The sequence below is a fragment of the Molossus molossus genome, unplaced genomic scaffold, assembly GCF_014108415.1.
Source record: "Molossus molossus isolate mMolMol1 unplaced genomic scaffold, mMolMol1.p scaffold_m16_p_1, whole genome shotgun sequence".
NCBI classification, from domain to species: domain Eukaryota; kingdom Metazoa; phylum Chordata; class Mammalia; order Chiroptera; family Molossidae; genus Molossus; species Molossus molossus.
Genome location: NW_023425344.1, coordinates 193070304 through 193084593, shown reverse-complemented (window position 1 = coordinate 193084593; position 14290 = coordinate 193070304). Strand labels below are relative to the sequence as shown.

Below are 14290 nucleotides of genomic sequence, written 5' to 3'. Positions count from 1 at the left end.
GTCTCAGGTTTCCAGAGGAGTAATGAGGCATTCTTTCCAAGCCGTCCAGACTGTCCCTGTCACATAAAAGGCGTACAGTCAACAATTACTGAATGAATGAGAAGTCCATCTTTATAGTAAATCCCCCCTCCCGACTTGCGCGGTGATGCTTCTCCTGCCAACATCGCATCCTGCCCACACGCAAGGCCGAGGGGGCGGATGAAACGGCGGGGCCGGACCTGGTCCCACTCCAGGACCCTGCCCGTGGCAGCGGCGGAGGCCGGAGTAGCCGGGACCCTGAAACAGGCCGGTCCCTCACGCCTGCCCGCTGCTCGCGCGGGGAAGGGCGGCGCTGAGGAACGCAGCCCCCGGGCCGCGCGGGCGGCAGGGCTGAGATCCCGGCGGCAGCGCGCCGACGGCTCGGCCCCCGCCCAGCAGATGGAGCCCTCGCGGCTCCGGGGGCGCCCTCCCCCCTCGCTCACCTCCGCGGCGCCTGGAGCGCTGGGGGCGGAGGTACAAGGCCGACTTTCTCTTCCGCAGCTTCACCTTCTCGTGGGCGCGGTTCTGGAGGCCGCGGAAGAAGAGGCTGCCGTCGCCGGGCTCTCGCTCCATGCTGCAGGGGCTCCGACGCCCGCCGAGGAGCCGGCCGCGCCTTCCCCGCAAAGGTAGGCTCGAGAAACGCGCAGGGCTTCGGGGCTCACTAAGTTTGGCCTCCGCGAGCAGCCGTCCGGGCAGGCGCAGAGGGAGCCGGGAAAGGGCAACTTTCCCCAACTCCTAGAGGTGGTGGTTTCAGCGCCCAGTGCTGCAGGTTTGGTCCAGGCTACAAAACTTTACCTAGGGCTTGCCACACGCTCCCTGAGGCACTGCCTTCTGTCGGGATTGCTGCCGCCTTTGGTTTTGCGGCCTGTGCGCAGGAGACCCGGAAACTGCTGGGATGATCGGATCTCACCTCTGCGGGGACAGGCGAGAGGCGGGGTCAGTGACTTGGCGTGAGAGCTGAGCGGTGGGACTTGTCTGAATGGTAATAGTAATCGTACAGGCATACCTCGTTTCATTGCGCTCTGCTTTATTGCGCCTCTCAGATATTGCGGTCTTGTACAACCTGAAGGTTTCTGGCAACCCTGTGAGGAGCAAGTCTATCGGCGCCATTTTCCCAACTGCATTGGCTCACTTTGTCTGTGTCACGTTTTGGTAACTCGCAATATTTCAAATTTTTTCATTACTATTATATTTGTTATGGTGATCAGTGGTCGTTAGTGTTACTGTTGTCATTGTTTTGGGGGCACATCGAACTGCGCCCACATAAGACTGCGAACTTACCTATAAGTGTTTGTGTTGTGACTGCTCCAACACACTGGCCTTTCCGGTTCTCTCCTTCTCAGGCCTTCCTATTTCCCGACATACAGCAATATTGAAATTAGACCAATCGATGATCCTACGATGGCTTCTAAGTGTTCAAGTGAAAGGAAGAGTCGGACGTCTCTCACTTTAAATCAAAAGCTAGAAATGATTAAGCTTAGTGAGGAAGGCTTATCGAAAGCTGAGATAGGCCGAAAGCTAGGGCTCTTGCGTCAAACCGTTAGCCAAGTTGTGAATGCAAAGGAAAAGTTCTTGAAGGAAATTGAAAGTGCTACTCCGCTGAATACACGGATGATAAGAAAGCGGAACAGCCTTATTGCTGATATGGAGAAAGTTTTAGTGGTTTGGATAGAAGATCAGACCAGCCACAACATTCCCTTAAGCCAAAGCTTGATTCAGAACAAGGCCCTAACTCTCTTCAATTCTATGAAGGCAGAGAGAGGGGAGGAAGCTGCAGAAGAAAAGTTTGAAGCTAGCAGAGGTTGGTTCAAGAGGTTTAAGGAAAGAAGCCGCCTCCATAACATAAAAGCGCACGTCGGAGCAACAAGTGTTTTAAGGGATGAGGAGTTGATGCTTCTGGATGAGCAAAGAAAGTGGTTTCTTGAGATGGAATCTACTCCTGGTGAAGATGCTGTAAAGATTGTTGAAATGACAACAAGGGATTTAGAATATTACATAAATTTAGTTGACAAAGCAGCAGCAGGATTTGAGAGGATTGACTCCAATTTTGAAAGAAGTTCTACTGTGGGTAAAATGCTCTCAAACAGCATTGCATGCTACAGAGAAATACTTCGTGAAAGGAAGAGTCAATCCAAGCGGCGAACCTCATTGTTCACTCATTTTAAGAAATTGTTACAGCCACCCCAAACTTTAGCAACCACCACCCTGATTAGTCAGCAGCCATCAACATCGAAGCAAGACCCCCCACCAGCAAAAAGATTACGACTTGCTGCAGGTTCAGATGATGGTTAGCGTTATTTAGCAATAAGGTATTTTTTAACTAAGGTATGTACCTTGTTTTTTTAAACATAATGCTATTGCACACTTAACAGACTTCAATATAGTGTATACAAATTTTATATGTACTGGGACACCAAAAACTTTGTGTGACTTGCTTTATCGTGCTATCCTCTTTATTACGTTGGTCTGGAACCAAATCTGCAATATCTCCGAGGTATGCCTGTAATGATATTTCTGAACATGTTTGTGAAACATTTCACTGTTTGGGTCATCATACAATAACTGTTTGTTGAACAAGGTAGGAAGGATAGAGATGGTTTCGTCTGTAGTATGAATATGGAAAATGAGATTCAAACAGGTAAAATGACTTGGTCATGGTCTAGCCAGCTAGTGGCAGAAGGGTAACTTTCCCATTTTTGACGTGGCATAATTATCGATTTTCCAAAGAGCAAATGGTCTTTTTTTTTTTAAACACTTAGCAGACATTGATCCAAAACATGCTTCACCATTTATCTAGTTGATGGTAGAGTTCAAGAGAAAACAGGTTTTTCTTTCCCAGATTAGTTGAAATTATATTTTAGTGATATTAAGGGCAAGCTAGTTTCTAGCATCAGTTCTGTCACTAATGATTTTTGTGACCTTCAGGGTTGGTCTAGGAGACCATGAAATATTGTTATAATAATGAAAACATGTAAATCCTGTGCTTTGCTTTCCTCATTCATAAACATCTACCCAGTTTCTCCAGAGACTAAGATGCAAGGAGTATAACTTTCCAAGTACTAGAGTCTTAACTCCTCTATTGTTAGAATTAAAGCCAGCCAAATCTGTTACATTTTTTGTCAAAAATGGATGGCAAACAACTTATATTTGATGTCCATTTCTACTTAATAAAGCATCAGAGGAAACTCAAAATTTTTAGGCTTTTAAAAACAACGATTGTTTGTAATCATACATATTGCCAAAAAATAGGAGATAGTAAAGATGGGCTAATAATGAAAAATAACATTTCTCTATTTCCCACTTTAAAGGATTGGCATGCCTTTAAAGGCATAAAGAATATGGTTCCCTGGTTCTACTTATGCCCTTTTAAATTATCCTTTTAAAACCATTGAGAACATTCTGTAATAGGATTTAGCTTTGTTTTACACCATCTCCTAATGCTCGTTTTCCATACTCCCTAAATATATATATTCCAATTTTAGTTAAATCAATAAGTGATAACTTACATATGACAAAAACACTTTTCACTCCAGAGCAAAGTAGTGACATGAAATCTTTAAAAAGGATCTTGTACTAATTTATTGCTTTGTTTTTCATTATCTTTGTTCACAGATCTGAAGAGGTTTCCTGAGTGGGAGTGTAATTTGTCAAAACCGTCTTTGCACCGTGTGGCATTTGTTGAAAAAAAATGTTTGGAAGATTGACTCTTCCACAACTGCTTTTTGCTAGCATCCTTGGAATTGCTGGAGGAATATATATATTTCAACCAGCATTTGAACAGTATTCCAGAGATCAGAAGGAATTAAAAGAAAAGTTGAAACTGGCAGAGGAATCAGAAGAGAAGAAAAGTTAATACTACATGGAGTTGAACTGTAATTGCTTAAAGTTCCATTGAAATTTTACGTTGACTATAAATAGTCTGGTACTTCTCAAATATATTTTAAACATAAATAAATCACAGATGATGATTTTTAAGACTAGCACTGTCAATCTTAATGTTTACTGTACTTTTATTTGCCATTTTTATGTCTTTTCACCAGGACAGATTAGTAATTTCCTTTTAAGCAAAAATGAATGTCTTAAAGAATATTTTGTTTCTTAGAAGAGGTCTATTTTTCTGCAAATGCAGCATATATAGTATCATGGGATGACAGTCTAGACTATTTATAAAATAGCTGGGAATAGGGTTTATAGTAGTGTTTGTAGACGAAGTGAATCAAGTTAACCATCTAAGGCAGAATGCCTCTCAGCCTTCATTAGTCAGTCTTTTGACTCCATCTCTTTCTCATCCCAGGCAAATTGAAGGAGTAAATTGAGAATTGGGGTGGCTCAGAGCAAATGAGGTTTTAGAGGAGGTGTATGGTGTTATATGGGGTGGTAAATATGACACATCTATTTAACCTGCTGAGCAAATTTGCATTAATAATGGTGGTTAGGGAGGATTTAATTTGTTATGAAGCCATTATTCATATAGTTAAAGGGTGTTTTGAGATTGCTAAGAACTGATACTACTTTTTTGTTTTTTTTTTTCTTTTTTTGATACTACTTTTTAACCTAACAATCTTAAACTTGTGTTTTCAAGGACAGCTACAAATGTAATCACATATGTACAAAGTGCTTTATAAAAACCAAATTCGTTTTTTAAAAAATAAACTCATTTTTCTTTTTCTTGAAAAGTAAATTCATTATAACTTAATTTAAGCTATCTATGTTGAATAGACAGTATGGGTAATATTTTTAAAAAGTAAGTGAAGCCCTGGCCAGTTTGGCTCAGCGGTTAGAGCGTCGGTCTGCGGTCCGGAGAGACCCGGGTTCGGTTCCCGCTAAGGGCACGTACTTCTGTTGCAGTTTGTCCCCGGCCCTGGTTGGTTGTGCGGGTGGCAGCCACTCGATGTGTCCCTTCACGTCGATGGTTCTCTCTCTCTCTCCCTTCCTCTCTCCCTCCCATTCTATCTGTACAAAAAAAAAAGGTAAGTGAAGAAAGAATTACAAAAATACATTTGTTAAAAATCCAAACAATACAAAAATTAACAAAGTGAAAATTATTCATGCATACATTGATTTAATCAATACATTTAACAGTTTATTGAGCTTTTGAGACCTTGTTCTTTTATGCATATAAAAATATATAATAATTTGCCCTGGCCAGTTTGGCTCAGCAGTTAGAGCATTGGCCTGAGGACTGAAGAGTCTCAGGTTTAATTCCTGATCAAGGGCACATACCTCGGTTGCAGGTTCAATTCCTGGCCCTGGTTGGAGTCATTCAGGAGGCGATCAATTAATGTGTCTCTCTCACATTGATGTTTCTCTCCCTCTCTCTGCCTCTTCCTCCCTCCCTTCCTCCCACTCTATCTAAAAATCAATGAAAAAATATCCTCTGATGAGGATTTAAAATAATAATAATTATATAATAATTTTAGCCCTGGCCAGTTTGGCTCAGCGGTTAGAGCATCAGCCTGCGGTCCAGAGAGACCCGGGTTCGGTTCCCGCTAAGGGCACGTACCTCGGTTGCAGTTTGTCCCCGGCCCTGGTTGGTCGTGTGGGTGGCAGCCACTCGATGTGTCCCTTCACATCGATGTTTCTCACTCTCTCCCCCTTCTTCTCTCTCCCTCCCATTCTATCTGTACAAAAAATGGAAAAATATCCTCGGGTGAGGATTAAAAAATAATAATAATAAAAAAATAATAATAATTTTAATGTACTAGTTTCAACTGTCTGACAGGCTTGGTTTTGCGTGACTATAGGTACATAGGTTCTGCTATATGTATCTTTTTTTTTTTTTTTTTTTAATCCTCACCCGAGGACATTTTTCCATTTTTTTGTTCAGGTAGAGTGGGAGGGAGAGAGAGGAACAGAGAGAGAGAAACATCGATGTGAAGGGACACATCGAGTGGTTGCCACCCGCACAACCGACCAGGGCCGGGGACAAACTGCAACCGAGGTACATGCCCTTAGCGGGAACCGAACCCGGGTCTCTCAGGACCGCAGGCCGACGCTCTAACCGCTGAGCCAAACCGGCCAGCGCATGCTATATGTATCTTATTGTGAGACCCAGGCTCCACAGAGCAGTCCCTATCAGTATAGGATAGAGAGAAAGAGAAACAGAGGAAACATGGAATTTTATAAGCTTCTGCTCAACTGTTCCAAATAGCATGTCTTCTAACATTCTGTTGGTTTAGAGCATGCCATGTGGTCAGGCCCAAAGTCAAGGGTGGGAACATAGATTCTTCCCACAAGATATACAGTCAAGTCACATGACAATGGGTAGGAACACATAATCCTGTTATAGCCAATGAATATGATCCTATTTAACATCAAGTTAAATTGAATTGCTTTTGATCCTCCTTTTGAGAAGGATGCATTAGTCAGTTTAGTTGTTACATACCAAGTGTGTGTACCAGAGGATACCAGAGGATAAACTGATTTTTTTTTTCTAGTAAAGATACTACCAGCCATTCAAATCAAAGCCTCGGTGAGATACCACTTCACATACATTAGGATGACTACAATTAAGACAGAAAATAAGTGTTATGGAGGATGTGGGGAAATGAAAACCCTCATTCATACACTGCTGGTGGGAATGGAAAACATTATAGCTGCTGTGGAACAGTTTGGTGGTTCCTCAAAAAGTTAAACGTATTACCACATGACTTAGCAATTCTACTTTTAGGCATATACCGGAGAGAAATAAAAACAGGTTCATACAAAAATGTGTACACTTTGCCCTGGCCAGTTTGGCTTAGTGGTTAGAGCATTAGCTGGACAACCAAATGGTTGCAGGTTCGATTCCCAGTGAAGAGCACATACCTACCTGGGTTGCAGGTTTGAGTCGGGGTCATACGAGAGGCAACCAGTTGATGTGTCTCTCACATCAATGTTTCTCCCCCTCCCTTCTACTCTGTCAAAATCAATGGAAAAATATCCTCAGGTGAAGATTAACTAAAATAAATGAATAAAAATTTGTACACAAATGTGCATAGCATCATTATTATAATACGCCAAAAAGTGGAAATAACTCAAATGTCTATCAGCTGTTGAATGAATAAACAAATTGTGGCATAGCCACACAATGGGATATTATTACTGAGCCCTAACAAGGAATGAAACACTGATACATACTACAACATGAATAAACTTTGAAAACATGAAAGAAGCCGGGCATAACAGTAATTCTATTAGGATGACATATCCAGAATAGACAAATGCAGAGACAAAGATTAGTGGCTGCCAAGGACTAGGGGAAAGAAGGGATAGGAAGTGACTGGTAATGAATATAGGGTTTCTTTTTAGAGTGATGAAAATGTTCTAGAGATAGATAGTGAGCATACAACTTTTTGGATATATTAAGAACCACTGAATTGTACACTTTAAAAGGGTGCCATGAACCTATTCACCATCACCACAGATCCCTATTGGTCAAGCCAGCCTGGTTACATCCACCTTTGCTTCCCAGGATAGTAGTTATGTCTTACCATCTGTCCTTTGCCATTCAGAAATTCTTTAATTTCTATTTGATTCTAGGGAGCCCTGTTGCCGCAGCAGTTTCTATCAATTTCAGTCCATAAAGGACAACTACACTGAGCTTTTCAGATGTCAGTGGCCGCCTCAGCAGTGCATTCATCCTCACCAGTGCCTCAGTGATAGGATTATCATCAGGGCCTTCCAGGTAACTTAATCAGGTGGTGGTTTCTCCAGTCTCATTACAAATCCATTCTAACCCCAAGATCAGGAGTGCAGGATAGGGTGGGAAAAAGAGTTAGAGGGGAAAGCCAAGACAATGATAGATTATCAGTGGGCCACTAGATTTGATCCTGGTAGTGGGGTTGGGGGAGGGGGAAGGATGGTTCTGAAGAGACTTTTGAATGTTTTGTTTTGTTTTTATCCTCACCCGAGGACATTTTTCCATTTTTTGTTCAGATAGAGCGGGAGGGAGAGAGAGGAAGAGAGAGAGAGAGAGAGAGAAACATCGACGTGAAAGGGACACATCGAGTGGCTGCCACCCGCACAACCAACCAGGGCTGGGGACAAACTGCAACCGAGGTACGTGCCCTTAGCAGGAACCGAACCCGGGTCTCTCTGTACCGCAGGCCGACGCGCCAACCGCTGAGCCAAACTGGCCAGGGCTTGAATGTTTTTTTAAACTATTATTTTGAAATAATTTTGGACTTAGAGAAAAGGTGCAAAAATAATAAAAGGAATTTTTATATACCTGCTATCCAAATTCCACAAATATTAACATTTGACTACATTTGATTTACTCTTTCTTTTCTCCATATTTACGTGTGTGTGTATACACACACACACACACACACACACACACACATTGTTTTCCTAAACCCATGAGAATAGGTTGCCCACATGATGCCCTTTACCCCTAAATAGTTCAGTGTACAAGTCCTAAAAGCAAGGATATTCTCTTTCCTAATTACACTATAATGATCAAGATCAGGAAGTTAAGGTTGACATAATATTATCTAATCTCAGATTTTATACAAATTCTACCAAGTCTCATTAATATTCTTTAGAGCAAAAGATTTTTTTTTTCCTGCTCTGGAAACTAATCCAGGATCATATTTGAATTTAGCTGTCATGTCTCTTTGTTTTTATTTTTTATTCTGGAGCAGTTCCTCACTTATTGCCTTTCAAGACATTGAAGTTCTCGAAGAATACTGGTCTGTTGTTTTGTAAAATGTTTCTTAATTTGAGTTTGTTTAATGCTTCTTTGTGATTAGATAGATTCAGGTTATACATTTTTGGTAGGAATACTGCAGAAATGATATGTCAGTATGATTTACAGATTCCTACTTTATTCCATGTGTTGCCATCTGTTATTATCACCTGGGCTGACCACATGATTTGTGGGGCCCAGAGCAAAATCAAAATGCAGGGACCCGGGTGGGGATGATTCCTGGGTGGTGGTGAAAGGGACTGTGTCATGGCACTGCCTTCTTGCCCACCCTATGGTGTTATGGGGCATGTGTCCAACCCTGACTCCTCCTGCACTCATGCCCAGGCTCCTGCCCCGGTGGAAGGTGCTGGTGGAATGTGGGCTTCTGTCAGCCAAGGTGACCCGGTGGTGCCCTGGAGAAGGCAGTGATGCAAGGCTGGGCAAGGCTGGGGGGAGGGGGGGAGTGGGTAGCAGCAGGAGTCAGAACCATGTGTGAGCAGAGACTCCAAGCCCCGCATGCTTTATTGTGCCATCAGATTTCACTTATAAAATACACAAATTTAAAGATAAAATTATTATGAATTTTATGCTGGTAACTCCAGAGCACTAAAATTCTGAGTGCAGGGTCCTGGGTGACATGCAAATTGCATGACCAAGAAACCAGCCCTATCACTATTTATTTTGATGTTCAAATTGTCCCAGTTTTGGCCAGTGGGAGTCCCTTCAAACTGGCTACTGCATTTTTTTTTTTAATTACTTCAGATATGAAATGTAATGTTTAAACATTATCTGAAAATTGTATTCAGTTTAACAAATACAAAACAAGACTTCTAAAAATTACAAGTAGGTATAAAATACTTAAGAATATACTTTGACATTCACTGTGTTCACAGTGAGCATTTTTGAAAAACTTTGTTAATGTAGCTTAAAAACAATAATATATTCACAATCCTAATTAAAATAAAGAAGTCCTTAGCTGAGGAACAGTCCTTTCCCGGGAATGATCCTGTGTCCCTTTGACGTGTACGTGTCATTCTTTGAGCACTTCTTACTTTCTGGCTCATCCTTTTCTCTCCCAGACCAAGTATTGATTCTTTTTTAAAAATGGAAATAAAATTCACATAACAGAAAATTAACCATTAACCATTTTATTTTATTTTATTTTTATTTTTTTATCATCACCAGAGGACATTTTTGCACTTATCTTCAGATAGAGCAGAAGGGAGAGAGGGAGGGAGAGAGAGAGGAAAACATGAATATGTAAGAGAGACACATGGAGTGGTTGCCACCCACATGACCCCAACAGGGGCTGGGGACAAACTGCAACAGAGGTATGTGCCCTTAGTGGGAACTGAACCTGAGACTCTCTGGTCCACAGACCAATGCTCTAACTGCTGAGCCAAACCAGCCAGGGCCCATTAACCATTTTAAATTGTACAATTCTGTGGTAGTTACTACATTCACTATGTTGTACAACTATCACCTCTCTCGAGTTCCAGGACAATTTCATCACCCAAAGGGAAGCACCATGTGCAGTAGCCGTCTCCATGTTCCCCCTTCACCCAGTTCCTGGCAAGCAGTCAGCTTTCTGTTTCCATGGATTTGCCTATTCTGTATATTTCATATAAATGGAATCATACAGCCCTGGCTGGTTTGGCTCAGTGGTTAGTCTGTCGGCCCACAGACTGGAGAGTCCCAGGTTCAGTTCCCGCTAAGGACACGTACCTCAGTTGGGGTCGTGTGGGTGACAGCCACTTGATGTGTCTCTCACATTGATGTTTCTCTCTGTCTCTTTCTCCCTCTTTCCCTCCTGCTCTATCTGAAGATGAATGCAAATATGTCCTCGGGTGAGGATAAAGAATGAATGAATGAATGAATGAATAAATAAATGGAATCTTACAATATGTGACCTTCTGTGATTGGCTTCCTTCACTTAGCATAATGTTTCAAGGTTCATCCATATTGTAGCATGTATCATTACTTCTTCTTTTTTTTTTTAATCTTTATTGTTGAATGTATTACAGATGTTCCTCATTTTTCCCCCATTGATCACCTCCTTCCCACTCCCTCCCCCCTCCTGCCTTTTCCCACACTGTTGTCTGTGTCCATTGGTTATGCATATGTACATATAAGTTCTTTGGTTTATTTCTTCCCACCCCCACAAACCTCTTCCCTTTGAGGTTTGTCAGTCTAGCAACCCATTTGTACTTCTTAATCCCTTCACCTTTTTCACCCATTCCCAACCCCCCTCCCATCTGGCAACCAACAAAATGTTCTCTGTATCTATGAGAATGTTTCTGTTCTGATTGTTCATTTTGTTTGTAGATTTAATTGTTGATAGCTATGTATTCATTGCCATTTTGTTTGTTCATATTTCTTTATCTTTTTCTTCAAGAAGACCCTTCAGCATTTCATATAATATTGGTTTGGTGGTGATGAACTCTTTTAACTTTTTCTTGCCTGGGAAACTCTTTATATTGCCATTGATTCTAAATGACAGCTTTGCAGAACAGAGTAATCTTGGTTGTAGGTTCTTGCTTTTCATCACTCTGAATATTTCTTGCCACTCTCTTCCGCCTTGCAAAGTTTCTTTAGAGAAAAATCAGCTGACAGTCTTATGGGAGTTCCTTGGTAGGTAACTAATTGCTTTTCTCTTGCTGCTTTTAAGATTCTCTCTTTGTCTTGAACCTTTTGCATTTTGATGATGATGTGTCTTGGTGTGGGCCTCTTGGGTTCATCTTGTTTGGGACTCTCTGTCCTTCCTGGTCATGTATGTCCTTCACCAAGTTAGGGAAGTTTTCTGCCATTATTATTTCAAATAGGTTTTCGATTTCTTGTTCTCTTTTCCTTCTGGCACCCCCAAGATGTGAATGTTGGCACACTTGAGGTTGTCCCAGAGGCTCCTTACACTATCCTCATTTTTTTGGATTCTTTTTTCTCTTTGCTGTTCTGATTGGGTGTTTTTTGCTTCCTTTTATTCCAAATCGATGGTTTGCTTCTTGGCTTTACCTACTCTACTATTGAATCTGTGTAAATTATTCTTCATTTCAGTTAGTGCCTTCTTCATTTCTGACTATGCATCCTTCATTTCTGACTGGTCCTTTTTTATGCTCTTGAGGCCCTCACTAAGCTCACTGAGGTTCTCACTAAGTTCACTGAGCATCCTTATAAGCAGTATTTTGAACTCAGCATCTGTTAGGTTGCTTATCTCCATTTCACTTAGTTCTTTTCCTGGGGCTTTGTTCTGTTCTTTCATTTGAGACCTGTTTCTTTGTCTCCTCATTTTGGATGCCTCCCTGTGTTTGTTTCTATGTATTAGAAGTATGGGGCTAGCTGAGACCAAATGCTGCTTGTTTGAAAGAATTTAGGAAAACCTGAAGCAGGATCCAAGACAGGCCAATCCTATAGTTAATCAACTGGCAACAGCTTGGGTGGGCCTGAAATTTGGGTGGGGCGGGGCCTCAGGGAATCACCAGGGCAGGGCAACCAGTGTGAGCCAGGTTGCTGGAGTCCCAGATATGGCAGCTGTCTGCCGTCCCAGGGAAGGGCTCACCAAAGGAACAAAGACCTCTGACAGCACATCTGTCCAGGAAAAAGCCTCCTCTCCAGCCCTTGCTCCAATGCCAAACAGCTCAGTTCTTCCCTGTATGTCTCTGGTGCCCCTCGAGCTGCCTCCCCTCCAAGCTTAGAGGGAGTGAGTCCGATAAGTCCATGTGCGGGCCCTTTAAGAGGAGCTGCCTGGGGCTCCAGCCGTGTCAGCCTCCCTGAGCCTCAGTTCCCGCTGGTTTTTCCAGCCAGAAGTTATGGGGACTTCTCTTCCTGGCACTGGAACCCTGAGCAGGGCACCTGGTGTGGGACGGGGACCCCTCAGTCCTCAGGGAGGACCTTCCCAGCCAGGTATCCTCCTGATTTTTATCCACCACATGTGGGTGTGGGACCAGACCATCCTGCCTCCACTCCTCCTACCAGTCTCGATGCAGCTGCTTCTTTAATTCCGTACTTGTAGGACTTCCATTCAGCTTTGTTTCAGGTGGTTTTGAATGATGGTTGTTCTGTAGTTTAGTTGTAATTTTGGTGTGGTTGTGGGAGAAGGCTAGTTCGTGTTTACCTACGCCGCCATCTTGACCAGAAGTCAGTACTTCTTTTCATAACGGAATACTATTTCATTGTACGGCTATATCACAATATGTTTATCCATTCATTCACTGATGGATATTTAGGTTGTTTCCCCCTTCCGTGATTGTAAATAATGCTTCTGTGAACTTTCAGGCACAAATATTTCTTTGAATATCTGTTTTTAATTATTTTTTATACTGAATATTTTAAAAAATTAATTAATTAATTTATTCTTGTTACAGATGCTTCTCCTTTTTCCTCCACTGATACCCCCTTCCCCCCTTCCTACCCTGTCCTCAACTTTGTTGTCCATGTCCATTGTTCATGCATACATGCATATAAGTTCTGTGGTTTATTTCTCCCCTCAACCCCCTCTTCTGGGGATTATCAGTCTGTACACCACTTCCACGTCTCTGGGACTACCCCATTCCTCAGACTGTTATGTTCATTATATTCCACAAATAAATGAGATCATATTTGTCTTTCTCTGCTTGACTTGTTTCGCTTAGGATAATACTCTCCGGGTCCCTCCATGTCGTTTCAAAGGATAAGAGATCTTTCTTTCTTACAGCTGCATAGTACTCCATTGTGTATATGCACCACCACTTTTTTATCCACTCGTCTACTGATGGACACTTGGGCTGTTTCAGATCTTAGCTATTGTCAATAGTGCTGCTATGAACATAGGGGTACATATATTCTTCCTGATTGGTGTTTCAGGCTTCTTAGGGTATATTCCTAGAAGTGGGATCACTGGGTCAAATGGAAGTTCAATTTTTAATTTTTTGAGGTAACACCATATTGTTTTCCATAGTAGCTGCACCAGTCTGATTTCCCACCAGCAGTGTACTAGAGTCCCCTTTTCTCCACACCCTCGCCAACACTTGTTGTTTGATGATTTGTTGATGGCGACCATTCTGACAGGTGTGAGGTGATAACCTCATTGTTGTTTTAATTAGCATTTCTCTGATGATTAGGGATGTTGAGCATTTTTTCATATGTCTCTTGGCCATTTGTATGTCCTGTTTGGAGAGGTGTCTATATAGGTCCTCTGCTCATTTTTTTTTCTATCCTAGGACATTTTTCCATTTTTTGTTCAATTAGAGTGGGAGGGAAAGAAAGGAAGAGAGAGAGAGAAACATCTACGTGAGAGGGACGCATCAAGTGGCTGCCTCCTGCTCGACCTTACCAGGGCCAGGGACAAACTGCAACCAAGGTACGTGCCCTTAGCAGGAACTGAACCTGGGTCTCTCTGGACTGCAGGCCGATGCTCTAGCTGCTGAGCCAAACCGGCCAGGCCAGTCCTCTGCCCATTTTTTAATTGGGTTCTTTTTCTTCCTTTTGTTGAACTATATGAGCACTCTGTACATATTGGAAATTAACCCCTTATGTGATGTATCATTGGCAATTATGCTCTCCCATAGAGTGGGTTGCCTTTCCATTTTGATGGTTGTTTCTTTTGCTATGCAGAACCTTTTGAGTTTGATG

General features: G+C 42.3%; 2 protein-coding genes across 7 annotated transcripts in view; one reads left to right on the top strand and one right to left on the bottom strand.

The window, feature by feature from the left end:
* PIGB (phosphatidylinositol glycan anchor biosynthesis class B) overlaps positions 1 to 615 on the bottom strand; it is a 36866-nt gene extending 36251 nt beyond the window's left edge. Inside the window, exon 1 of the mRNA XM_036272893.1 lies at positions 462 to 615. Coding sequence (XP_036128786.1) covers positions 462 to 591 — 130 coding nt within the window. The 5' untranslated portion in view covers positions 592 to 615. The remainder of the gene's footprint in view (positions 1 to 461) is intronic.
* Positions 586 to 4627, top strand: PIGBOS1 (PIGB opposite strand 1). 6 transcript variants are annotated; one of them, XM_036272923.1, is made up of 3 exons: positions 654 to 1170; positions 1362 to 2343; positions 3631 to 4627. In XM_036272923.1, the coding sequence occupies exon 3, from the start codon at positions 3707 to 3709 to the stop codon at positions 3869 to 3871; it is 165 nt and encodes a 54-aa protein (XP_036128816.1). In that variant the 5' UTR covers positions 654 to 1170; positions 1362 to 2343; positions 3631 to 3706; the 3' UTR covers positions 3872 to 4627. The 6 variants fall into 6 exon arrangements, with proteins under 6 accessions (XP_036128844.1, XP_036128816.1, XP_036128808.1 ...); XM_036272915.1 differs by lacking the exon at positions 3631 to 4627 and having other exon boundaries at positions 654 to 954; positions 1062 to 1170; positions 1362 to 2342; XM_036272951.1 differs by lacking the exons at positions 654 to 1170; positions 1362 to 2343 and adding an exon at positions 586 to 644.
* Positions 4628 to 14290: the final 9663 nt, after the last annotated feature.

What these genes read in the sequence shown, in the direction of transcription:
- PIGBOS1 (XM_036272907.1), top strand. Translation starts at nt 998, where the DNA reads ATGGTAATAGTAATCGTACAGGCATACCTCGTTTCATTGCGCTCTGCT. An exon ending in TTTGTCTGTGTCACGTTTTG is followed by an intron (nt 1,171 to 1,361) that starts GTAACTCGCAAT and finishes TCTCCTTCTCAG; the next exon opens with GCCTTCCTATTTCCCGACAT.